At 39.4% G+C, this 24,348-nt stretch overlaps 6 protein-coding genes across 10 annotated transcripts; 3 read left to right on the top strand and 3 right to left on the bottom strand.

Moving 5' to 3' along the window:
• Positions 1-77: 77 nt before the first annotated feature.
• On the bottom strand, positions 78-5,796 carry LOC135948256 (zinc finger protein 479-like). 3 transcript variants are annotated; one of them, XM_065497459.1, is made up of 5 exons: positions 3,531-3,657; positions 2,327-2,394; positions 2,123-2,266; positions 1,881-1,999; positions 78-516 (listed from the first exon to the last, which is right to left on the bottom strand). In XM_065497459.1, the coding sequence occupies exons 2-5, from the start codon at positions 2,327-2,329 to the stop codon at positions 147-149; spliced, it is 636 nt and encodes a 211-aa protein (XP_065353531.1). In that variant the 5' UTR covers positions 2,330-2,394; positions 3,531-3,657; the 3' UTR covers positions 78-146. The 3 variants fall into 3 exon arrangements, with proteins under 3 accessions (XP_065353531.1, XP_065353530.1, XP_065353529.1); XM_065497458.1 differs by lacking the exons at positions 2,327-2,394; positions 3,531-3,657 and adding an exon at positions 5,527-5,796; XM_065497457.1 differs by lacking the exon at positions 2,327-2,394 and having other exon boundaries at positions 3,531-3,910.
• Positions 5,797-6,382: 586 nt separating this feature from the next.
• Positions 6,383-10,221, top strand: LOC135948253 (uncharacterized). Its single transcript, XM_065497455.1, has 3 exons — positions 6,383-6,947; positions 9,038-9,318; positions 9,385-10,221. Exons 1-3 carry the CDS (start codon positions 6,945-6,947, stop codon positions 9,989-9,991), a joined length of 891 nt encoding a protein of 296 aa, XP_065353527.1. The 5' UTR covers positions 6,383-6,944; the 3' UTR covers positions 9,992-10,221.
• Positions 10,025-14,693, bottom strand: Pdp (pyruvate dehydrogenase [acetyl-transferring]-phosphatase 1-like protein, mitochondrial). The gene is made up of 5 exons (XM_065497451.1): positions 14,443-14,693; positions 14,238-14,376; positions 13,340-13,773; positions 11,845-12,144; positions 10,025-10,861 (listed from the first exon to the last, which is right to left on the bottom strand). Exons 1-5 carry the CDS (start codon positions 14,545-14,547, stop codon positions 10,457-10,459), a joined length of 1,383 nt encoding a protein of 460 aa, XP_065353523.1. The 5' UTR covers positions 14,548-14,693; the 3' UTR covers positions 10,025-10,456.
• A 42-nt stretch (positions 14,694-14,735) lies between these two features.
• Positions 14,736-17,271, top strand: LOC135948257 (SOSS complex subunit B homolog). Of its 2 annotated transcripts, none has more exons than XM_065497461.1 (3): positions 14,736-14,894; positions 16,285-16,583; positions 16,640-17,271. In XM_065497461.1, exons 2-3 carry the CDS (start codon positions 16,302-16,304, stop codon positions 16,964-16,966), a joined length of 609 nt encoding a protein of 202 aa, XP_065353533.1. In that variant the 5' UTR covers positions 14,736-14,894; positions 16,285-16,301; the 3' UTR covers positions 16,967-17,271. The 2 variants fall into 2 exon arrangements, with proteins under 2 accessions (XP_065353533.1, XP_065353534.1); XM_065497462.1 differs by having other exon boundaries at positions 14,736-14,929.
• On the top strand, positions 16,676-20,100 carry LOC135948251 (solute carrier family 35 member C2). Of its 2 annotated transcripts, none has more exons than XM_065497453.1 (7): positions 16,676-16,814; positions 18,044-18,260; positions 18,317-18,531; positions 18,586-18,658; positions 18,710-18,828; positions 18,887-19,196; positions 19,252-20,100. In XM_065497453.1, the coding sequence occupies exons 2-7, from the start codon at positions 18,120-18,122 to the stop codon at positions 19,567-19,569; spliced, it is 1,176 nt and encodes a 391-aa protein (XP_065353525.1). In that variant the 5' UTR covers positions 16,676-16,814; positions 18,044-18,119; the 3' UTR covers positions 19,570-20,100. The 2 variants fall into 2 exon arrangements, with proteins under 2 accessions (XP_065353525.1, XP_065353524.1); XM_065497452.1 differs by lacking the exon at positions 16,676-16,814 and adding an exon at positions 17,499-17,813.
• Positions 20,049-24,338, bottom strand: Dis3 (exosome complex exonuclease RRP44-like protein Dis3). The gene is made up of 18 exons (XM_065497438.1): positions 24,175-24,338; positions 23,825-23,995; positions 23,593-23,747; positions 23,347-23,537; positions 23,057-23,292; positions 22,869-22,998; positions 22,674-22,816; positions 22,484-22,621; positions 22,288-22,434; positions 22,120-22,236; positions 21,947-22,067; positions 21,636-21,894; positions 21,334-21,577; positions 21,055-21,275; positions 20,701-20,869; positions 20,473-20,634; positions 20,294-20,416; positions 20,049-20,239 (listed from the first exon to the last, which is right to left on the bottom strand). The coding sequence occupies exons 1-18, from the start codon at positions 24,226-24,228 to the stop codon at positions 20,114-20,116; spliced, it is 2,907 nt and encodes a 968-aa protein (XP_065353510.1). The 5' UTR covers positions 24,229-24,338; the 3' UTR covers positions 20,049-20,113.
• Between the last annotated feature and the right edge of the window lie 10 nt (positions 24,339-24,348).

Below are 24,348 nucleotides of genomic sequence, written 5' to 3'. Positions count from 1 at the left end.
AATCGATACTACTTAGTCCGTTTGCTGCATTTGATCGAGTTTTCTCTCGGCTCTTACCAGCAAGTGCAAATTATGAGTTTAAAAAATCAATCCATTGGAAAGTCGCAGCCAAGCACCCGCCAGAAGCCTTGTTCAAATTTCAGTGTTCAGTTTGACTTGCGACGAGAGCAGGTAGCCACGTGGCTCATGAGTTTGTCGCTGCGGTTGAAGCTTCTTTGGCACGAGTCACACTTGAACGGCCGTTCGCCCGAGTGGATTTTTGAGTGTCTCAGCAGATTACTGATGTGTGAGAAGCGCCGGTCACACTCGTGACACGGATAGGGCCGCTCGCCCGTGTGCTTGCGCCGGTGCTTGTTGAGGTCGCCCATGTGGTGGAACACCTTGCTGCAGAACTCGCAGCACAGCTCCTTGGCGGTCCGCAGCTGCTGACTGGATGACGGCGACGCCTCCATCTTTGACTGGTGCTCCACAGCATCCGCCAACAGTCCCAGGTTGCTGGACCAACCTGAAGAAGAGCTGCAACAGCAACGGACGGTGAGTACACTGATTTTAATCTCTAATCCTTCCTATATCAGCGTTCAGCGGAAAAATTTTACTGGCCTAAAGCTGAATGCCTGAAAATTTAAGTAAATTCAAATAGACATTGGAAGGCTTAAAAATTGAAAATTTGTCAAAGAAAATAGTGTCACACGCTCTCATACTGTACAGCGGCTGTTTCGGCCCTGTAGGCCTGATTTTAATGGCAAAGTCGCATAATGCCATGCAATATATTTTCTCCCATTAAGAAAAAGGCTTTAAACTTCAAGAAAAATCCATGAGGGGTTAATTTAATTAAACTGACGATTTTACAATTTAAGAAAATTGTTCTTCAGCAAGAATATTGTAAAATTTTGTTTAAGATTTTCCCGTTCTGTTTGCTATCATGACCAAAAAGCTCATAATGGCCTACACACTTTTGGTCAAATGGGATTAAATTTTAATTTTCATTTAAATTTAATCCGCGGGTGACTAAATTTTAGGCGACCCTTTGAAGTTGTCAAGTCTTATTTCAGTGCGCTGTAGTTGGGTGAAACTTTCGTTACTGCCGGTATATTTTATAATAATTAGAAAAATAAAATCCCGAGACTGAGCAAATTGAGAGGAGTGGTGGCAGACATTGCCAGAAGCATGGGTTTGTACGCAACCAGCGCGTTTAGCCCGCCAACAGAAAGTAACGATTGTTACTTATAACCGTTCTGGTTGGCGAAATCAGTTTTAATTATTTGAAACTATAATTGTGATAAATAAAGTAGAATCTTATAGAATTTTATAAAACTATGAGTGCGGCTTAGCCAGCAAAATTTTGGATTTTAACTGGATTTAAGTGAGAATTTATCTTGTATGTGCAGTGGCTCTTTTGGCAGGTAAAGTACTGCTAACGTGCGAGTTAATTTTTCTCTTCAATTTTTCAACTTTTGATGCTTGTGATGCAAACAGTAGAGTAATTGGATAAAGTATTTTTAGTTGAATTAAAATCCTCAGGCGTTGCTATTTATATTTTCTAGGCCATTGTTGATTGAAAAAAGTCTGGAATAGCAATTTTGGGCAGTTTTACTTGTTGATTGTTGCTTGAAAGAATTGTATTATGTATAGTCAAAATCAGTTGGTCAATGAATTATGCATGCCGCAAGTAGTATTATAGCAGAAAAATAAGTGGTGTCTAGTTTGCTATCAAATTATTTTTGAATCAAACAACAGCACTAAAAACATCGTCTGCAAATTACGGGAATAAAGTCAAAACTTCTCGAGTTTATTAATACTTGTCCACCACCAAGACACCGGCGTTTTAAAGCAATTAATGGGAAAATCAGATTTAGCTGTCACTTTAGTTAAGCTCGTACCTTGCACCGCAGTCCATTGTTTCCGTTCCATCTGGCTCCATTGACTCCAAGGTAGTGTAAGTTGGTCCTTGAGATGAGCAGTCGGAATCCTCGCAGTCTTTATTAGTTGAATTTAGCGCCTGTTAACATCAAAATGCCCAATTGTTTAAAATAATCAACCAGAGCTAAGTGTAACTGGTGCATTAACTAACTATTACATTTAATCTGTTTTAATTTTTTAATTTTTCAATCGTTGAACTCACCATGGCAGCGATGCCTGCTGCCTGCAGCCTTCTGTGTAGCTCTCGCTGGCCTCTGGTGCACCTCTGGACCAGCTCATAGCTGACATCCAGTCTGGCGGCGCAAGGTCCGCATAGCGTGTTCGGGAAGAGATCAGTCTCGTTGACCTGCGGGCAAAAACGGACGTTTCGGGGTTTTGATTGACAAGAGTGTTGGCTGTTTGCAACCATTGGTGTGATAACGGCCTCGGGCTTTCCAGTAGCGTGTGACTCGTAACCCACGGAAGGAAATCTGCCTAATGAGAACATGATGACTGATGTTTTGGAAGTTCATTAATTTTTTCAATTAGTTTTATTTAAAGAGTCGCAGTTAATTCTAAGTTTAAATTAACTCTATTTGTTTGGGGAGCATTACCTTACAAAATTCCTTTAGTCAAATAACGAGTTAAGAGTAACTTTAAAATCCGTTTTATTTTATTGTAACCGATATCACCATGAGTCATATTTAATAGGCAACCATATGCTTCCAAAAAGGGCAGTTGAATGCCAAACCGCGGGATGTGCATTGGGCATGTTAGTCAGTGCGACGAGCGAACTATTTTTAGCAGCAGGTGTCTTCGCATCCAGTGAATCACTCACTTAAATATGCTAAACAACGGAAAAGCCAAATGTGACACTCTGTTTATATATTAGAGGCACATGTCGCCTAATTAAAGTTAAGAGCCTCCTTATTTACGGTCCCTGCTGTCATTGCCGCCAAGTTAATTTCAATTAGTGGTCCAAGATTTTTATTTCGTCAAAGACAAATAATTTTTTTATACCACTAAGTGGAGCTACGTTTGGTATTTGCAGAAAAAATCATCTCACAAAAACACAAGTTGGCGTACTAGCAATTATATTCGGCAAAAGCAGATGCTGTAAAAAACTTAGAAAAGTGCGGGAACCGCTACTAAAATATGAAGTTAATTTTGTGAAACTATGCACATGCTGAGAGTAAAATTCATGCTCTTATATACAAAACAGGCATCAAATATTTATTTGTTTTTAAATTTATAAGGGTGATTTATTTTGTTAAGAAGATGTCAATTTTAATAAATATGAATTTCTACCCAAGAGAAGAAGATATTTCTAACAGTAGCAATCTTATGACTTGTATTGCTTGAACCCAACAAAAGATAAAATTTTAGTGAACACCAATTAATTTTTAAGATATATGCACGGGTTAGACTTTGTAGAACCTGAACGCTGGAGGGGTTTTTTTCTGTGCAAAATCATTTTATTGCCTTGACTAAAATTGTAATTTTTTAATTGATTATAGAGCCAGAGCGGAAAACAAAACCCCCTTATTTATTTTTTTAAATTTTTTTTAATAAATAAAATTTTTTAATAAATAAAATTAATAAATTTGCAAGAGCGCGTAGAGAGAACTCACAAGGATGCGGAGACACACGCTGATTTTGTGCTGCAGCTGCTGCTGGACAGCGTCGTGGTCAAAGATGCTGATGACCGGTTCGCCGTCGGCGGCGCACACGCGGCACAGTCCGGCCAGCGGGTCGGCGGCGTCAGACGGCAGAGCCAGCATGCTCTCGTCTGCCGGCGACGACCACGGAGTGCGGCCATCTCTCGGCGCGGCAGCCTCCCCGCCACAGCCGCGCCGTTCGCAGGCAGGGAATTCCCTCGTAGCTGGCGGCCTCACGTCCTGCCGTGGGATTCCCGTGTCCCGCGGAGAGCAGCACCCCCGCACCTGCCGCAGCCGCTTGCTCGGCTCGCTTGGCCCTGTCGAGAGACTTCGGAAGTCCGGGTGGACGACCCCCACCCGGACCAGATCTTGCTGGTTCGCTCTGGCGCGCGCGCTTTATGGAAAGGATGCCCGCCGCACCGAATGTGGGTCAAGAATATAATTCGTTTATTTGGCGGGCTGCGTGGAACGGCTTTTTGTGCACCACTTCATGCCGCTTTCTGCCCGAAAATGTTTTGTTATTTTATTTTATTGCGTGTACACACTGCAAGGTGTGTTAAATCTGACTTAATGTCCTGAACAACTTCACACAAGCAAAGCAAATATAAAAATTCTTGTTGACCTTTCCTTTAGAAGTGATCGATTTTTCCCTTTTTTACTTTCACTTATGACCAAAATATTTAAAACTTGTCAAAAAATACAGCATAATAACTTCCATTATTCATATGAAATTAAAAATTCCATTAAAAGCTTTCTTTTTACTTCACTTTTCCGCAAAGCACATTTTCCAGACAGCATTGTCCTATCAAAATTTAATTTTGAAAATTAAATAAATCAATCTGAATTTATTTGCACATGCTAGGAAAGGCATTCACATTCAATAGAAACCAATGTTAGAAATAAAAATAATTAAAGCACTAGATTTTACCAGATAATATTATGAATTTTCTCATTTAACCACGTGCATAATCAGCGATCAATATTGCCTACAGGGATAAAAATCAAACTTTATGTATATGCTAAAGACTAACCACATAGGAATGAAAACAACCCCTTTTTATTTCAAATCTATTTATGATTTTTCATGTTTGATCGTTCAAGTGCATCGACATGTATTATCAGTTAAGAAAAAGGTTGCCTTTTTTAAAAATTAAAATTGGTGAATCAAAACACGGCCTTATTTTTTTCTTTCACTTTTGTTTTTGACCATGAATTTTTTTAATCATTCAATCTTATTACACTACAAGTCCACGGACAATTAAATTATGCTATGGTGCGTATTGGTAAAGAGGCGGTAGCGTTTTTTAAATTAAAAAGTGACATAGATATTTTCATGATTAATTTAAGCGTGTTTGGAATGAGCTAACATGCAACAAGAAGTGAGTATAATATAGTAATAGGCAAACAATAGAAATGTCGCGCACATGCAGGGGATTTTCTTCTCGCCATGGGCAATCCCGAATTCCACATCATCATTGCACCGCATTTGTACGTACGTTGGTTCTAAACTTGCAATCAGTGTGGCCTTAACACAGCTGCACGAGCAATTTGTAATTTTTGTGCTCCATTCAAAAGCTTCCTGATACGTATCAAACGGTCGTATCGTGTGTGTGTTATTTTCAAAGCTCCATCATGTTGCATTGTTTTGTATTTTTGCGCAATAGTAATAATCTCAATCAGCACAAATTAAACCTTCCTTTTTCATTCAAACCTAATGAACCTAAGTGTTGTAAAATATGAAAAAGAACACAATATTTTCTACAAAAATCCTTTATTTTAAATTTGACAATTGGTGTTTTTGAGTCAGTTATATTTTTTCTCTTATTCATTACAGTTTAATTTGTCCCTGTTGTATGACACTTTCACTTCTGAATGCACGAATGAATGAAGTCTCGCGTGGCAATAAACCTTTCATTGAAGCGAGGAAAGCCGGTGACTCTCCCTCAACAGGTGAAATACAAGAACTCACTTTGCCGTGTTTGCGTGGAAAGTGTGCATGAGCACGCTGCGCCGCATGACTCATGCCATAACTTCGTTGGTTCGTTGTTATTTCTGCCAGCGTTTTTCCTGCTGTTAATACGCTCCTCTCCCTCGTTATCGTCATTCGCAGTAGCTGCATTGCATTTTATCGATCGACTCTAGAGAGCCTAGCCAGCGGGAGGAAATCTTCTCTCGCTGCTCGTCTTTGTATTACTACGTATATGCGTCATTGGGAAAGGTTTCCCACATTATTATGTAGATCGGTGTGCGTCACTGCAGGATAAAAATAAACAGACGCACGCCGAAGCGGTGGGACGGGCTGAATGACAATTTTATCAGCGTTCACCTGACGCTGCGAATTTCGCTGTCAACGCTTCGTGTTGACCTAGGCGTCCGTGGGCGCGTTAAGTCGACTTTGATAATATGACCAGAAAGATCTAAATATGTTAATCCGTCAAAATAGTTGGTTTTTTTGTTATCCTGCTGGAGGTTTTAATTATTTATTAGGCGAAGGAGCTAAATTTAACCTAACGTCGCTGGGAATTCCTTTTGCGCTCAATTCTATTTTCTCGAAGCTTTTTTATTTTTCTGTTAAAAAAACTGGTTTAGATATTAAATTAATCCGGGCGTTTTTTTAAAGTTCACAGTAATGTAAAGAGAAAATTTTAAATTTTTGACCGTAATAGTTGACAAAAAAAAATTAATCGAAACGTTAGAAAATATCAAAACTCAAGGATAACCTATTTATACTTCTTGTTACTGATTCAATAAACCCATAAAGTTTTGTTCCTCATTTTTTAAAATTAATTCCTATTTATTTATTTTGCATCTCAAACCCGTACCCAATACAACCTCGCTAAAGGCGGTCGACTTCTCGTAAAATGTAGAACAAATAAAACTGCAAGCCCGAACAATTCAATCGGTTCCGTGAATTGTATTAAAATCGCTCTCACGACGAGCCGAGCACCTCTCTTTTTGGCTTACAATTAGTCGTCAACACCCGTTTGGACTATGATAATTCTTGTAGCTCTCTGTGCCAGGGCCGCCGCACTCGAAAGACACTTTGTGTGTGCGTTCCAAAGGCGCGTCGTCACAGAAAAACAAACACAAGGCGCGAGCAATATCAGCTCGGCGACAATCACAATCGTAGTGTCGCGGTGCAATTAGAGCAGATGAGAGCGGCCAGCGGGGTGGCTGCATTTAAAAAGTCAAATAATTAATTTTGCCCTGAATTGTGTAAATACTTCGGACAGTTCCGACGGCGCACGTGCTCTTTCTTTTGGCTCTGGTGTGATATATGCTGTGCAGTTCTTGGACAGAATTAATGACCTCATTTTCCGCGATACATTCGCAACGCTGACAGTCGTGTGTTGGTTGACTCGATTTGCTGTGCGGAAAACATATAAAATGGTGAGAAAAGAAAAGACGAGAACCATGAAAAACCTGCTTCACAGGCTGTTTGTTCATTGCGATTTTCCATTTTCACCAAAACCAGGTCGCACTTTAGAACCATATTTTATAATTTGCATCTTGTATAAATTTAAATTCTCCAATAATTTAATTTCACGGGATGAATGTCTAGAGTTTCAATAAAAGACCCCAGTGCGGGAGCAGTTACATAGCTGGTCCTTTTCTGGACATATCAGTTTCCTCCAATGAGGTCCGTGCGCCCATGTTATTCGTTCGTAATGTTATTGGGACGCGAGTTGTCCCCTATTAGGGGGTGCCCATCTGGAAAGAGATGAACTGATCAAAAATGAATAAAGGGAAATCGAATAGGAGTGTCAAGTGAAGAGATAATTTTTGAATAGAAAAATTTATGTTAAGTACTAAGCGTACAACACTTAAAATAATTGTAACGCCGATCGAGTTTAGCACAGTTTTCTCGGTCATTTTTCTTGCCAGATACTCGTTTAAGTATGAAGATAATTATTTAAAGTTAAAAAACTTTCCATGTATTTTTAATGCTTCTGTAACCAATCTTTTCTTATTGTTATCCCTCCCTCTCTCCGCTGCTCCGCGCGTGATTAATTTTTCCCGTGGTATTGTTCCACGCCGTTTTTCCCCAATAATATGTACACACAGGCATTGACAGCGTGCTCGTATTGCTCTAGTCCTGATTTATTTAACCTCGGCCGTGTTGATAAACTGGGAAACACGATGAAAGTCAGCGTAGAGTCCAATACTGCAATTGGGATTACATCTCTGTGCAATGGGAAACACTGCCTGTGAAAGATTTCCTGTTAATTATGCAATTAACTCACTGGGAGCTAGGTAAACATTTTACATTCACTTTTCCAGAGCCTTTCCCATTCTCTGTCCATATACTTATACATTTAATAACAGCTTTATTCAAGCGATCTAATATTAGACATCGGGTAGTGTTTTTCGTTGAAAACGCGGAAGGTCAAATTATAGTAGCATCTCTGAACGCCAGAGTGGTGGCAGTTTGAACTGCTTAATAATGATCATTATTGTATACCTCTAGTAAAATTCAGCTTTATTGCTTCTTCCGCTATTGGGATTACCATGCCTTGAAAAAACTTGAATATTTCTAGACGCTCGCCGGTACGAAACCAAGCATTATGCGTGTTAGTTTCAGAGTTCGGCAGACGTGTGGCCGTCAAACGTACTCGCTGGTACGCGAGGTCAGCAACTTGTCGATTATAGTCGAAATATCAAACCAACGACCTGAGCAGGAACTGACCTATGGCGAACAATAAGGAACTGATCTCGCGACTATTTTAGCTAACAATTTTTATATCCCCTCTCGAAATAGGCTCGTCTCGTTATAATTTATTCATTTTTTATGCCATATATGTTTGCATTCTAGCTGCTGTCGCAGACATAAAGCGTGTAAGGTTAACAGTCGATCGTCTGTAGTGGATTTTCTTTGCTGTGCGAACAGTAAGCTGGTCTAAATTTGCACCATATAACACAGCCTGCAATACAAACATTACTAATTAAAAGCTCACAAATTTCCAAAATGTTTTTTTACTTTTATCCATTTTTTTCCGCTACAAAAGTTAATATTCAATGAAACGGTTTCAATATTTTTTTATATGAAAGAATTTAAAAAATGACTTATTCGGCACTGTGTGACACCTTTGCAGGATGATTTAACCTGCTGAACGACTTTGTTTGAAACAGCTGAAATATTTTATTTTCTGGTAAATGAACGTTAAATAAAAGCAGTTTAGCTTTTATAATTAAATATAGTTGGCAGAGTATATATCTATTTTATTTATCAAAATTTGTTAATATAAGGCAAAGGAAAATACTCAACTTCACATTGAAATAATATGCATATTATATTGATTACACATTTTAAATTAATAAAGTTGAGTGACTTATTGAAAAATAAAGAAAATTGTCTTCAGCGCGTTTGAATAAGATAATTTTGATTGATTTGTTGCGCGTTTTGTTATGGATTATTTTTGGGATATTCCTCATCTGTTCTATTAATATGTTTCACGAATCTTGTTTAAATCAATTTTTAGTGTATAGGCGAAACATCTTCCGCCGCACCTGCTCAACTTTCTCGCTTGGAGGACCTGGCCCTTAATGCGGTGGCAACGGTGCTGAAGTGTACCATCAGGCGCATCAATGATATGCCGAATCTGCCCAGAACCTCCCCAATAGCTGACATCCAAATCCAGCTCCGGTCCAATATACCTGCTTCTCTCAGGCAACGTTTGTTGGACCTCGGCCTCAAATGCGAGCGCATTTACAATCCTATCGACTTAATGATGTTTGAGGTTCTCCTGTCATCTGACATCAAGTAATACATTCAGTCACCCAAGTTGAATTTTATAAGACTACAAAATAACTAAAAATGAATCTGTAGGAGGTTGACGGTTAAATTTGTGCGGAAGTGGTACCAAGACATCTTCCTAGAAATTCTGGGAAAGCAGGGAAGCGGCCTCATGACTCTGAGACTCGAGGACTTCAGGCTACCCTACAGAAAATTCTCCACTGCTTTCTCCGCCCTCGCTTCGTTGACCGTTCTGATCCTCAAATACACATGCGATGACCTGACCCTCTGGCACATCGGCCACGGCTGTCCGTCGCTTCAGAAACTCGACGTATTTGGCTGCAAGCAGGTTACTGACCTAGGCGTCAAGGCGTTATGCATTAAAGACATTCCAGAGCCACAAACAGAAGAAGCATCCAGCGGCAAGGAGGAAAAGAGCTCGTGGATATCAAATCAGCAGAGTTTTTGGGAAAACCTAACTTGCTGCTGTAGCAGGGCTCCTGTTGGGATAGCTGTGGTGGGCTTATCGTGGTGGAGGGCTAGTCTCATGCGAATATCAAGGAAAAATGCGTGCTGCACTACTTTGTTAGTGATAAACGTGCAATCGACCAGTGTGAGTCATGACGCAGGGTTGCCCTTGTTAAAAAACAGCTGCCCCAACGCAAAGGTGCTGATTGGACTTGGAGTTGACAACATGTGATATTTTCAGTGTGTTCTAGACAATGAAATTCGATTATATTCAGGCATAAGTTTTTATTTCCGTGAGCATGGGTAGGTCAATTGATCCGCAATTAGCCAACGCAGTTGGCATATATTTAACAACAAAAGGCGCCACCCTATTCTATCAAAGAACAATCAGGTGAACGTATATGTAGCTCTATTTGAATTGTAGTGACAACAAAACAATAAAACTCTAAGCTAATAAATAAACGTCGATTCAATCTTGGTCGTAACCACGGGACATACTGACTTTGATAAAAAGCTTCGGCACCTACAGAAGGTACTAGATTCGGTTGGATATTAAGCGCTGATTAATTCAAAAGCCAATCAGTTTTCCCAATACATAAAAACATAGATTTTTCGCGTTCCAGCACGTTTTGGTGAAAAATTAAAATGTTTGTCTTTTCGAATTTAGTTAGAATAGATTTCCAGCTCATTGACTGATTCAGGCTGGACATTTTTGGAGAAATTCCGAGTCAAAATAGACTACAGTGACAGTAATATCATCTCTGAACACACGAACCATGTCATCAGGCAACATCAGCAGCTGCGACAGTTTGCCATGGTCAACTCCATACTCAGTGCCGCCGAGGGCATTTCTGATCAAATGGGTGGCTGCGTTTGTGTCCAGTGGTTTCATCTTCAAACCCTCCTTCCTTTGCAGCAGCAGCTGGTTGACCTCTTTGAGTTTCATTTCGCTCTTGGGGAGGCGGAAGGGATTCAAAGTCACTTTGCCACTCATGTGCTCGCCGACTAGGCGGACGGCCTGCAGGGGCGAAATCAAGTCCCAAAGCCCGTCTGATGCGATCACCAGGAACTTGTCCTTTGGAGTCAGTCTATGATGTGTCACCTAAGGAGACACAGAAAGATAGATGGAATATTTAAAGGCGCGTAGATATTAAATACGGAAATAAGCGACTGTTGAGTTTGAATGCTTTAATTTACTAGAAACAAGGCATAAAAATTAATTAGTATCCAAGTTAAGTATTTTTCTGAAAAATGCATTATCCCGCTCAATTACTTATTTAAATTGTGAAGTAATACGATTTACAGAAAAAATATTCAACGAGGACCCTATTACTCGATGTAAATGAACGAAATTGTCCTCGCTCTCATTGTATTTAATTTCATTTTATGGCTTTCAAGCTATTCCTGGCTTCCAGTGCTCACATGGCCCTTCCAATTAAGGTTGTGAATCTGCCAGGGAATTTCCCAAACTTGTAGCGCAATGTTGTTTTGCGGCTAATACCAGTTTTGTGCGGTTTTTTAATAATTGCAGAGGGTACTATGATTAGACATAATATTTTACAATGCCAGTTGAAACAGCGAGAAAATTCCATCATCAGCTGTTTGCAAATAATTTTTAACTGAAGTTTTATCTATTCGTCTGAATTAAAAACAATGTGTACTAAAATTTTTCACGTTACTACATGATTCAAATTTAAGACGATTCTATAATTGCTTAACTGGATAGAAAAAGCTCTTGGAAAGTTGGTCAAAAGAACTTAACGACTTGAGCTCAGCATTATTAGAATCTGACTATTTGCTAGCTTTGGTTAGTTAAAAAAAATCTGAATTATAAGTCCATGGAAAGTGCCAGCGTTGCTGATATTTTTTCTATAAAACGATTCAAATCTGGAAATGAAAAACCACAAATACACAGATCATTTAAATTCCTTATTAAAATAGGTAATACTAGCCAACATTTTTTTATTTTTATCAAATAAAATCGCGCCAGATTATATCATTACCATCAAGAACCACACGTTAACCACATAATTCCTGATTCTAGCGTTTTCTCAACACAAACGAATAATAAAAAGTGCATCTTACCTGGGGTTTTGCAGTCAAATACGGAGGTGTGTAGTAATTGGGCGGCAGGGCCTGATCTCCGAGCTTGGGAACTAGCAGGCGTCTCAGGCGATCTCGGCTCCACTTGAAGCGGAAGTCGCCGAACGCCCTCAATGGAGCTAACTGCCCTAGGAGTCTGTCCATTTTAATCACAGTGTCTTGTTCGTTGGGTGGGTGCTCTGCCAAGATGCGAGCAACTTCGGCTGCGTTGTCCGAATTGTGCTCTTCGGTGAGCTTGGTTGCCGTCCAGCGGTTGTTTTCCGTCACAGAACCAAGCACAGCCTAAAATTTTAAAATATTCGATATCAATAGATCGCTCTGTAAATTTGTGTAGTTTTTATATTCTTATTGTTAAACTTGAGTTGGGTAAGTATCATAAAATAAAGTCTTTTTATGCAATTAATGTTGAAACTGCAATGGTTACAAACATCATAAACATACAATTGATAGTATAAAAATAGATCTTTTAGTTTTTACAATATTATCATATGACATTGATATTTCATTAATAAAATTGTACATTCTCATGAGTAGAGCACCATTTGGAGTCAAAACATGTCGAGGATAATAGAAATCTATAAGTGTAATGAAAATTCTAGAAAACTTTAATCTTTATAAAGTTGTGTATAAGAGTATTCAAAATGTTTTTCAATAATAATCTTCTACTATCAAAGTGAAGCAATGGGTTATCACGAGAGTGTTATGTCATTTTTCTCGCAGTCAGATAAGATGGATAAGATCGCAAATCATGGTCATTGGACACATTGTTAGGTCTGAGCTGAACATTTTATTTAATGCATTTGTTGAAATTTTACCAATGATTTACAATAAGCATTTTATATTTTGATCACAAATTTTTAACAACATCATGTTAGACATGGTTCAAAATACCATGAAGAGTTGAGTAGGAAATTTATAAAAAGTAGAGTTATGCTACCCGAAATGAAAGGCTGCCCGGCGGCGCAGTTTCCATCTCTCGGTAAGGCGTAATTCTATGCGATAGCAAGAATTACGACTGATTGATCTCTTAATTAAACTGTACTGCTGGTATGGGATTATCCAGGCTTCGTCGCCTGGTACTATGCCTTGAAACTCTTAAAAATCAACATTTTATTTTTTGGCGAAATTAATGAAATTGTAGTATCCAGAAGGTTTGGTTAAATTTAATAATGCAAGAACATTGGTGTCAACATGTTGAAAATCGGATATTTTTTTCAGCTTTTGGAAAATGTTTAGTTTTTTGCCACAAGATTTAAAAACTTATACGCCCGAATCTATAACCCTTGTATGACATTTTTAATTTTTCAGAAAAAAACGACAATTTTGTCTCGATGAAGAGTCTACAAGCCAAATTTGGGATTAACTAAGCAAACAACTGGGCAAAAATGAACCAATTTCTTGAAATCTCCCAAAAATCGCTTATGTCATTAAAAACTAAAATGTCAAATCCTAAGAGTTTCCTTGTAAGAAATCTCACCTGACAATCACCAGTGCTGGCGACGTGTAGGTGGGCGCCTGCAATGTAGGAAACGCACGCCACCGCGCCTGCAGTAGCAACAGTCAAGGTGGCTTGGCTCGCAGGTCCAGCCACCGTCGGTTCAGCCTCCTGGCTCATGTCGTGATCGATTCGTAGAAACGCCCTCTCGAGAGCCTTGTTTGCATCAACTTCGCTTGTCTGCTTGGCTAGATCAGTGAGGAACTGTTTGAAGCTGCTTGAATACAGCTCTTCCAGGATCTTGGCGAGTTCGTAGTTGTCGTTGAACGACTGAATCAGATCTGTCGGCGCCTGGGAATATTTGTGGACCACTTCTGGATGGAGGAGCGACGCAGCCACATACTTGAAAAGACGCTTGGATAGTACTTGGGCACACGAACCTCCAGCATGTCCGTCAAAAATTCCCAAAAGCAGTCCTGTTTAGGCAGTTGAAAGGCAGCCATTAATTTGCGCAAATGCCAAATATTTTTAGTCAGGGTAACCTTTGTTTAAAATACTATATTCTTTTGGACCGATGCCAGTTAGAAGAGGCAAATCACTGAAGAGACTACGGTTTTAAATCATTTATTTGTTTAGAAAACAAAGCTATTTTTGTCTTTCAATCCGCCATCAAGGTTTGAAGGTTTAACATCGCAAACATTGTCTAGTACAAAACTCTAAAGAGGGCATTGTAATGAATTAAAAAAGGCAAAGAAAAATACACAAAAGCTTTAGCGTCAAAAAGTATCTGCATTCAGTTGAATCTTGCAGACGTTCGTGTTTTGCAAGATCAAAGATATTACTCTAACAACGAAAACCAGGTCAATCGATTTTTTCCCTTCATGGCTATCAAAACATTTTACTTTTCAAAGCAAAAGATTTTGTTTCAAATAGAAAAAACCTTGTGTAAGAAGGCAACGGGCCTCGGCTCGCGTATCCTCAATGGGGTTGTTTGAAGGCAATTGGTTGCTGTCGTAGGATTTGACACTGAAGCCTTGAAACTCCTGTGTGTACTCGTTGACGCGCAGTATCGCCGTAACCTGGATAAAGGGTACAACTTAAGTTAAAAAAGCCAAGGTATGTAATAAAAGTGAAGCCGAACTAACCTCTTGAGGAGAGAGCCTCGGGTAAGCCCTGAGTACACCGGAGGTGAAATAACCTCTGGAGGACTGCTGCCACAAGAATGGCCACATGATTTTCCTCGCAGCCATATCGGTGAGCCAATTAGTTTAAGGTCTTAACTAGGACAGAATTAAGTTTGATCCATGTTTTTCGGGGTCAACAGGGCGGCTTGCAAAAGACCAGCAGGACCTGGAGCAGCTGCTGCACTCATGTTTTGGTATTTTAAGCTTAGCTCGACTGATGATTGCAGGTTATGACGCTAGGAGCGCCATTCTCGCTCTTCACATGCACGTTCTGGCAACTCGTACCCAAGGGTCCGCTTTTTTAGCCGAATTTGACCGCTTCTTGGCCGAATTGAGTCCTCGAGTGGATTTATCAGATAGATAAAGAGTTCCTTCGCATGACCGTGTGACGAAATCAATCTTTGAGTCGATCGGTAAGGGTCCAAATCGACGTATTTGCAGGGTCTAGGTAGGGGCATGACCCATTATTTTTTTCTTGGTGGTGGTAGTGGTAGGGAGCGGATTTGTAGCAATAATAATTTTTCACTTCTTTCAGCCGCATGCTCTCACATCTCACATGCGTGCGAAAATGATTTATTATTTCGCACGTTGAACTTACACTAGTTATAATATAGAGGGTAACCAAGTTCATAAATAATTCTTTTGCTGTCTTTAGTGTCTTTACTATGGCAAATATTTTCTTTAATATGTTAATAATTATTATTTATAATATTGTTATTGTTAATCTACGATAGTCAAGTTTTATTTTAAGTTCACTAATCTTTATACATCTTAGATATGTATTACATTTTAAAATTTTTATGGGTATTTCAGACATTTTAAGTTGGCATTGGTTTTGTTATAGAAAAACGACAATAATTGCGGGCTCTAGACCCAAGCTGTTTTTCCTTAATTGAAATTTTTTGAAACTAAAATTGAAATGGGTGATGTTGAAAAGTTTAATTTCAGTTTATTATAATAATATATTATGGTAGTAAATAGTAAATTTGGGCTTCGAGTGATTAGAGCAGTGGTAAATTTTGCCCCTTGCTATTCACGAGTTCCCGCGGGTTGTTTGCTAACACTACAAATTCCTAATTTTTCCTTTTTGCAATTTGCTTGACTTTTTATTATTTATAATTGCATAATATGGTGACTTTGGCCAGCACAATTCACGGTTGATAAGTTATTCAGAGGAAAAATAGAGATTTACAAGTGGACTAATATGTTTGTATTTTTCATAAATTGTATCTTAAAAATAAAAATTGACTCAATTTTCTTTCTGCAGTTGATACAGTTAAATTTTCGTATCTGTTTCTAACATCAAATTTTTAATTTAAATGATTTAAAAGTAAATTAATGTTTAAATATCATTAAAATTCGTAAAAATTTAATGCTCCCAGAAATGGTCTTTCTATGATCAGAGCAAACTTGAGTTTTGGATTATCTTTTCATTCAATTTTCATTGATTTTGTCACATAGTTAAAAAAATCAATACATATTCCACCACATAGCGTGTCTCGCCAATTTGCCATTATTGAAAGTTACAATTCATTAAGACCTGATCGCTTTGGTTAGAAACACTAAAATAAAGTTATTCGCATTAGGGCTATCAAGAATCTTCATTGTTCTTGGCGATGAGAACGAGCCCTAGGAATTAATTACAAATATTTTGATGCAGTATTTTGCGTAATAATTATCGAAAAATTTGGCATTTTAATATAAATTTTATTAATAATCTTAATGTCCAAACGAATACAAAAAGTGTTGACTGTTTTGTATCTGAATTAATGTTTTTAACAAAAATCCTTTTTTAATTGGCAGTAAAAAAATCAGAAACCATGGAACCACGGGAAACCATAATGCCTATTAAGGACATCCGTGCTGGAATGAAGAACCTCACCCTTGAATTTATCATTCTGGAAATCGGTTTACCAATATTCACCAAGGAAAATAGGGAAGTACGCTCGTGCAAAATCGCCGACTCTAGTGGATGTATCAACATGTCCATTTGGGACACGCCCGGCCAGTTCCTTGCGCCAGGTGACATTGTCCGAGCCACAAGAGCTTACGCTACAGTCTATAGAAATTCTCTTGTCGTTTACTCAGGGAAAAGCGGAGAGGTAATTGTTCTAACTAATAATTCACTTGAATATTAAATTGAATGTTTTCCTTTCAGGTGCAAAGAATCGGCGATTACTGCATGGTGTTTTCAGAGTCGCCAAACATGTCGGAATTACCCGTGGTGTCTGGGCACAACGTTCAGGGGCAGCCACCGCCGCCGGGCAACAACGGAAACAACGGAGGAGGGAACAACGGCCGCCCGCCGCATCTGCAGCAGCCACCTATGTCAGGTGGGCAAATGGGCCCCGGGATGGGTGCGTCAAACAGCAAAGGTGGCCGCTTCAACAGTGCGGACAAGCCCTCCGAGATGAACGGTCGGTCGCGGCCAGTGGCGCAAAGCAATGGATTGGCAAAAATGCCCGTTCTCCCGTCTAGAAGATAGCAGGCAGTGGATCTTGACTAATTGTGGACAGTCGAATGACTTTTGCTGCGCGAGGCGTATTCGGTGTCGCTTTAATGTGAGACGTTGTTTTGATACAAAATTTCCTGGAAATTCGACTTATTTTTCCATTGAATAGTGTTAATGCTGTTTAAATCGCCATTAATGTAACAAACAATTTTAGCACTGCGATCTTTAGATGGCGTGTATCCGCACATTGGAACTCAGCAGCAAGCACATAATTCAGATTATACACATTAATACTATCAAAATAAAAAAAGTACGACACAAGATTAGTTCGTAACAAATCCTTTTTACTTTCATCAATTTGGTTGAGATCCAATTGAAATAAGGAATAAATTGATAAAATATATTATACATAATAAATTAACAAAATTAATTTAGAAGGTAGAAATTCAGTCAGTTCAACTATGAGGAAATAATTGAAAATTTCGAAAAATACTTTTAAGTTCAACTTTATCCATCAATTTTTTGATAGAAGCTTCCCCATGGACATAATCATAAATACATGAAGCAGTACATAGTTATCGTTTTAAAAGCTCAGAAAAGCTTTGTTATGAAACAATTTTGGACGCAACAAGGTGATAATCGCGCGCCTTGGTGCTTGCTGCCCTTGCTGGAAAGCGATAAAAGTGCCCCTCCCCTCACTCCAATAGTTCCACGCCTTCAAAAACAACACTGCTCGTTGCAGAGAGCAGGCAGCTGGCAATTTTCCGCTGTCACCCATAATTAACACCTTAGGCACGACTTTTCCACTATTTATCCACATCATGATATTCTTGTTAAGAATCTGAAACACTCGCTGGAACTAACCTGATGCGTGCGACAGGTGAGCTTCAATGTCAAGTCGGAGATCCGTATCTTGCATGCCGAATCGCAAGCAATATTAGTGGAAAATTTACCCCTTGTGTGCGTGTAAGGTGTCGTGTCTTACGCTTACGTTATGTATATAACATACTGTACTATATGGTTCTTATTTATCACGCGTTTTATTTATTTTTGTTTATCTTTTGCAAAGCGGTAAACCTATTAAAACAAACTTTTTCCGCTTGATTGCAGGCGGACCGAAACGACTGATGCTTCCGTCTTATGCTAATACTACTGATAGCGAGTGTGAAAACAATCCAGCCTCACTATGACATGGTGGTTGAGTAAGCTTCGGCTAACTCTGAGGAGCGCTATGTTTTGGTGGACTGCCATTAAAACGGGCCTGCTTATTCTTGTATACTATGCGTTCTCCATTGGCCTTACCTTTTACCAGAATAATTTACTTCAAGTATGTTGCTTTCTTAAAAATTTCACAATGTCTAATTTTCATTTATTCTTGTCTAGGCATTTCACTACCCTTTGACTGTCACCTTATGCCACTTTTTGATCAAATTTCTCTTGGCTTGGCTGTGCCGAGCTGTTTATGGAATGTTTACCACCAGAGAGAGGCCTTTGCTTGAGTGGAAAAGCTATGTGACTCAAGTGTTGCCAGCAGGCGCTGCAAGCGGCCTGGACATCGGCCTCTCAAACTGGGGGCTAGAACTAGTTACAGTATCTCTGTAAGTTCAAATTCAGTAACTCGACAAAAATATAACATTTTGTTGGATTTGCAGGTACACAATGACTAAATCAACATCAGTAATTTTCATCCTTGGGTTTGCTTTGCTCTTCAAACTTGAGAAGAAGGTAAATTTTGCACTTCCTAGAATTATTGTTATAAAATATTGTTCTCTCCAGTCCTGGTCACTGCTGGTGATAGTGTTCTTGATCTCCACTGGACTGATTATGTTCACTTACAAGTCAACTCAGTTCAACGCTATTGGATTCCTGCTGGTCATGAGTGCCTCACTGATCAGGTCTAAAGCTTTTACAAGCGATTTTTTTAATCGAATTAATAAATTTGGGAAATTGCAGCGGTCTGCGTTGGACTCTGGCGCAGATGATGATGCACAAAAGCAAACTGGGCCTGGGCAACCCCATCGATATGATTTACCACATGCAGCCATGGATGGCTGTGACCCTGATTCCTTTTGTGATCGCCATCGAAGGCGTCTCTTTGGCTAGTACTTACAAAGCATTCCGGTTTGAACAGTGGACTGAGCTGGCGCACACTATGTTCAGCGTGGTGCTGGGGGCAACGATTGCATTCCTTATGGAAATTTCAGAGTTTCTTCTCATCATGGTCACATCAAGTCTGACACTCTCCATTGCAGGAATATTCAAGGTTTGCGCCTAACTTACCATATGTAACAAAGAACTGACAAACTGTCTGTGTTTAGGAGGCCTGCACATTCATTCTTGCAGTTACTTTGAAGGGCGACCAAATGTCGCCAATCAATGCCTTGGGGCTGGTTATCTGCCTCGGTGGAATTCTAGTCCATGTGCTAAACAAAGCTGTCACGCCAGTGAAGCCTGATAGTGCGGAGGAGCAAGTGTTGTACTCGAAAGACGAAATGAAAGTGCCTCTGCTGGATGTCGGCAGAGGGGTGTTGTTGCTAGAGGACGCGACTGGGATCAGTGACCTAATCACCACTGACGATGAGGAGGAAGATGTCATATTTAATGTGGTCAACAGGCGTGAAATGTCTATGAGCTGAGACGAAAGTGATGCAAGGTTAGATTAGAAACTAAATCCCACAAAATAACAAATAATATTATTTGTTATTATGCAACCACAGGTCTTGAGAAAAATGTTGGCCAGTAGACTTTTATTTTGCTAAGCCTTCATTTGCCAATAATTCATTCCACTCTGTGAGCACGTTCCTGTTACATGGCGTCTGTGAAGAACTAAACTATCAATGAAATAACTTGTTTATTTTATCTTGAGTTTAAGGGTTGCATCATTAGTTATCTTTGATGGGATTTAGACTTACCAATGTTCACAGTTTATTAGTTCTATCCATGACTGAAACCAAATGAAGAGTATTTATTGTAAGTGCCGTCTGTGCCTTGGGCATGTAATGACCAAAACATTGCATTTCATCCTTCGAATCATTCCTTGTGCTAAATACCCAAAATACAACTAATTTCAAAATGATAACTAAGCCTTGCTTTGAATTGTTATTAAATAATCAAATTTTGTTTGTTAAATGTACTTTATTTTAATAAAATGAAAATTACATTCTCAACGAACTAAATCCTTTAGCGTTTTCCTTTTTTTGTCCGCTTTGCTGGGGGTGCAGCTGGTCTCGCTTTTTCACTAACGATTTCTACTTCCATGGGTTCCTCAGTTGGCAGTTCAACAGATGGGACGCTGAAGCCAGGAATCTAGAAAAAAATCGGATGAGAGTTATGAATTACATGCGTGGCGGCCGCTCTCACCACAGGCTCCACGAGCTTGAACACAAGCTTTTCTCTCTGTCTATCGCTTTGGTCCAAACTGAGCTGCACTTTAACAGGATCAAATGGATTGAAGACCACTGAACCACACGTCTGCGTTTGTTGCTGATAAAAATAACCCCATTGAAAAAATATATAACTTGAAAGATAAACGAATTTACCTCTTCGTCGTAAACGAAAGTAACTGGCAGCACTTCCCCTTTTTTGGGAGCAACATACACAGTTCCCTCGAGACCATACTTGGGAATCAAGATGAGAAGAGCATTCTTCCTCACATACAGGATGTATCCTTGCTCATCTTGGATCTTGTTGCGGAAAAAGAGCTGAAATAGATTTTGCGGATTGAGTGTGTTAGATACAGGCTTCTGTGAAAGAGATTTATAAATTACATGTGTATGAAGAGCAACTGAAGCTCGACCAGCATACTGAGCCATCCTGTTCCTGTAATTCAGATTCTTGCACACTTGGTTGCTGAAGTTTTTATCCAGCATTTCAGGACTCATGTGGTCTGCCCCAATGCACACGGCTAGCAAACGATGCACCATGATGTCAGCGTATCTGAATAACATTAAATTTATAATTCATTTAGCGTTTTAAGACCCACGTGGAAATTCTGAAGAATGGCGTTGGAGTCTGTGAGACAACAATTTTTGTGGATAGTTAATAGAGTTGAATATTATATTGGAAGATATTAAAGGGGACATAAATGCTAAATCACCAAAGCCTTAATGCTTAATAGTTACCTTCTGATAGGCGAAGTGAAATGGGTGTAGATTGGAACAGCCAGGCCATAATGCTTGTACTCATCAGGCTGAATCATGCCACTGCAGAAGTAAACGGCTTGCAACATGCATCTTGTGGCCAAAATTCGCACCATGTTGTTGAAGAAAGGATTTTCAGGTTTAACTGCCTTGTCCAAGCTATCTGAAAATCCTTTTCCTGTTGTCACATCAAGATCAAATCCCTATATCATGGGAAAATAATTTTTAGCTTTTTTCTTGATTTTTCTCCATTTTTTATACCTGGGTCTTCAAAGATCTCATTAACGGTTCAAAATTGGAAATAGGAGGGGTGGGATGCCGCCTGAGAATGGCACACTCAGGAAACTCAGCCAAAATTCTGGTGGCCACCGAAATGTTTGCCAGCAACATGAACTCCTCTACCATAGAATTGGTATCTCGGAGCTTTTTCACTACCACCTCAAGCGGTTCATGTGTTTCACTGTCCACATGGAAACGAACCTCAGGAGAAGCAAGCACCAGTGCACTAAAATAAATCACATACAATCGTAATTATGCATAATTATTAGTTATATTAAATTTACCCATTGTCAGTTCTCTGCTTCTTCAGTTTCTTGGCCAAATTGTTGAGACCTCTCAACCCAAGCGCCAAATCGTCGTTTTGGCTGGAGTCATCAATGATCAACTGCGCTTCTTCATAAGTCATTGCTTTTTTGGAGCAGATAATGCTCTTGTGGAACCTGGTGCTCAATATTTGAGCATCAGGAGTCAGTTCCCAAATACATGAGAACGATAAACGTTCCTCTTGACCACGGAGCGAGCAGAGATTTGAGCTCAAAAGTTCTAAAATGAGGTTGTTACAATGAAACATAGAAAGGAGCATGCAGACACAAACCTGGAACCATGTCAAGTCTTTTGTCAGTCAAATACACGGTCGTGCCTCTCCTTGAAGCTTCCTTGTCAAGCGCAGTGCCAGGTCTGATGAAGTGGCTCACGTCAGCAATGTGAACACCAACCTTTGAAATCAAAAATTAAGTTTTAATCAAATTTAAGGTTCAAGAAAAGCACCTCATAGTTTCCATTTGGGAGCTGGAAGCAATGGAGAGCGTCATCAATGTCAGTGCATCCAGGAGGGTCCACACTGCAAATGCATACGTTCCTCAGATCAACCCGACAGTCCTCATCCTGAAATAATTTCAATCTAATAGGTCCAAATTATTTTTCACACTTGTTTACCTCTTTAGTGATAGCCCACGGCATTTTGGGCAAGCAAGCAAGAACTGCGTCTGAGAATTTGGTATGTGGTATGTCATGTTCCAGAAGCAAAACCTCATTCTCCGTGTCCTTGTCTCCAATTTCTCCCAGCGCTCGCACAAAATGGCCCTGCCAACCAAGTCAAATTAAGGATACACCTGATAAGGTTTCATTTTACCTTGGGGTATCTAGAGTATCTAGACCAAGAGTCAATAGCGACAATGATGCGCTGGTTTGCAAGCACATCAGCTTGACGAGTTTCAATCCTAATTTTAGGAATTTTTCTCTCAGCTGGCACGAAAATGTGATTTATGGCCTAAAATTTAAGGTTTGTAAATTGAATACAGTTCAAAACCAATCTTTCTCACTCCTTGGTAGAATCCAAGCTGAATCACTCCGCAATACTGGCGCCAGTTCCTACGAATGATGGCAACTACCTTGCCTGTCGGTGTTCTCTCTTTGCCATTCACAGCGGACTCAAGCACTTGCTCTTCATCAGGATTAACGTCCCCTGCAAAAGAAAATTAAACTTATACTGGTTTAAAATCAGCTTTGAAACAAACCAGGATCGCCACCCTCATCCTGCATCACTACTTCCGATGGTGCTGACCACTGGGTTTCTGGCAGCATTTCAACTGCCACGTGATCTCCATCTACAGCTCTGTTCAACCCTTCATGGCCTTGAAGTAGAACCTATCACAGAATAATTTCAAACTTAACAGTTGAAAATCATGCAACTCATCAGAATTACAGATTTGTCCATTCCGTCAACATTGACGGTGCCTTCAAGGAAGTTGTCTCTGGATGCGTAAAATACTCCTTGCAACAGTTTTCCATTCTTGATTCCAATATGAACTTGTTCAGCCGACAAGTGTGCAGGAAAGAGAGGAGCTCTCAACTTGCCATCAGCGTCTGCATCGTAGCTTTTGTGGCTGAGCTTGTCCAGCAAAAACGGGTGTTTTTCCAGGGTTTGGACATAATCTTTCACTGAAAAAGTTAATAAAAATTTCTCTTCCATTTAAAACTTATTGATTTTGGTACTTGAAAGAGCAATTAATCCTTGGGCAATAGCGAGGTCCCTGTTATTTCTGTCGTCAGTCAGTAAAATCACTTTCAAACTCACTCCTCCTGGAGTTGTAAGGTGCTCGTTGTACCACTCAACAGCGCGGCGGATAGCCCGATCATTTCTGTCATTTGATGATTCGCAGTCCTTGGATTCCACATGGGTTTCCCTGAGTTATTTCATTGTTAATAACGAATATTTTTAAAAGGCAGAGTAGGATGTACCTGTGGTGTTCATTTACAAAGGTGTAGTATTTGTTTTTGTTCCCGACCAAATCAAGGGTCCTCTTGTATATCGATGAGCTCCTGTTCCTCACCTCTTCAAGAACAGTTTGAAGGAGAATAATGTTCGAAAGCACTTTTGTTTCAAGAATGTCCATCTACAGGTCACATATTTATAAATAAAAATGTATCTTCCTTTGGCTATAATGTGAAAGTTGTAAGTATGTATTCATACCTGATCCAGAATTATATTTGTGTCTAGCAACAAATAATGGTGGAAGTTGTAAGTTGAGCTCAAAATCTCAGGCACTTCATCCAGTATCAAATCCTTTGGCGCATGAAAGCATTTTTTGCAAAAATACGACCCACAAGTTAAATCTGTCCTGAGGTAATGCTCACGTACAATCTGCAGAAAAAATTTGATCTATATTATATAAAAAAAATTCATAGTTCAATTGAAGCAAAACAAAATTTGACGCGATAGTACGTATTATATACATACATCATATACATACGTCATTATTATCTTTATAAATCAGAAATAGATATGATAAAAGAAATTATACAATGTCTGTATCAAAATACCTTTAAAATTGTCCCTCTTTTGGTCTTCTTCACGAAAACCTTAGACGTTTTCATTGTGAAAATGTTTACACACCAGCTTTCAATCACAAACGAAGAGAAAGAAATTTATCAAACAATCTGCAAAGAAAATTGTTTGAGACCAAAACACAAGCACATGTTGTGCGTGTTTAAGGG

This window comes from Cloeon dipterum, chromosome 1, assembly GCF_949628265.1.
Source record: "Cloeon dipterum chromosome 1, ieCloDipt1.1, whole genome shotgun sequence".
In the NCBI taxonomy this organism is placed as follows: Eukaryota; Metazoa; Arthropoda; class Insecta; order Ephemeroptera; family Baetidae; genus Cloeon; species Cloeon dipterum.
This window is presented reverse-complemented; position numbering and strand designations above follow the sequence as displayed.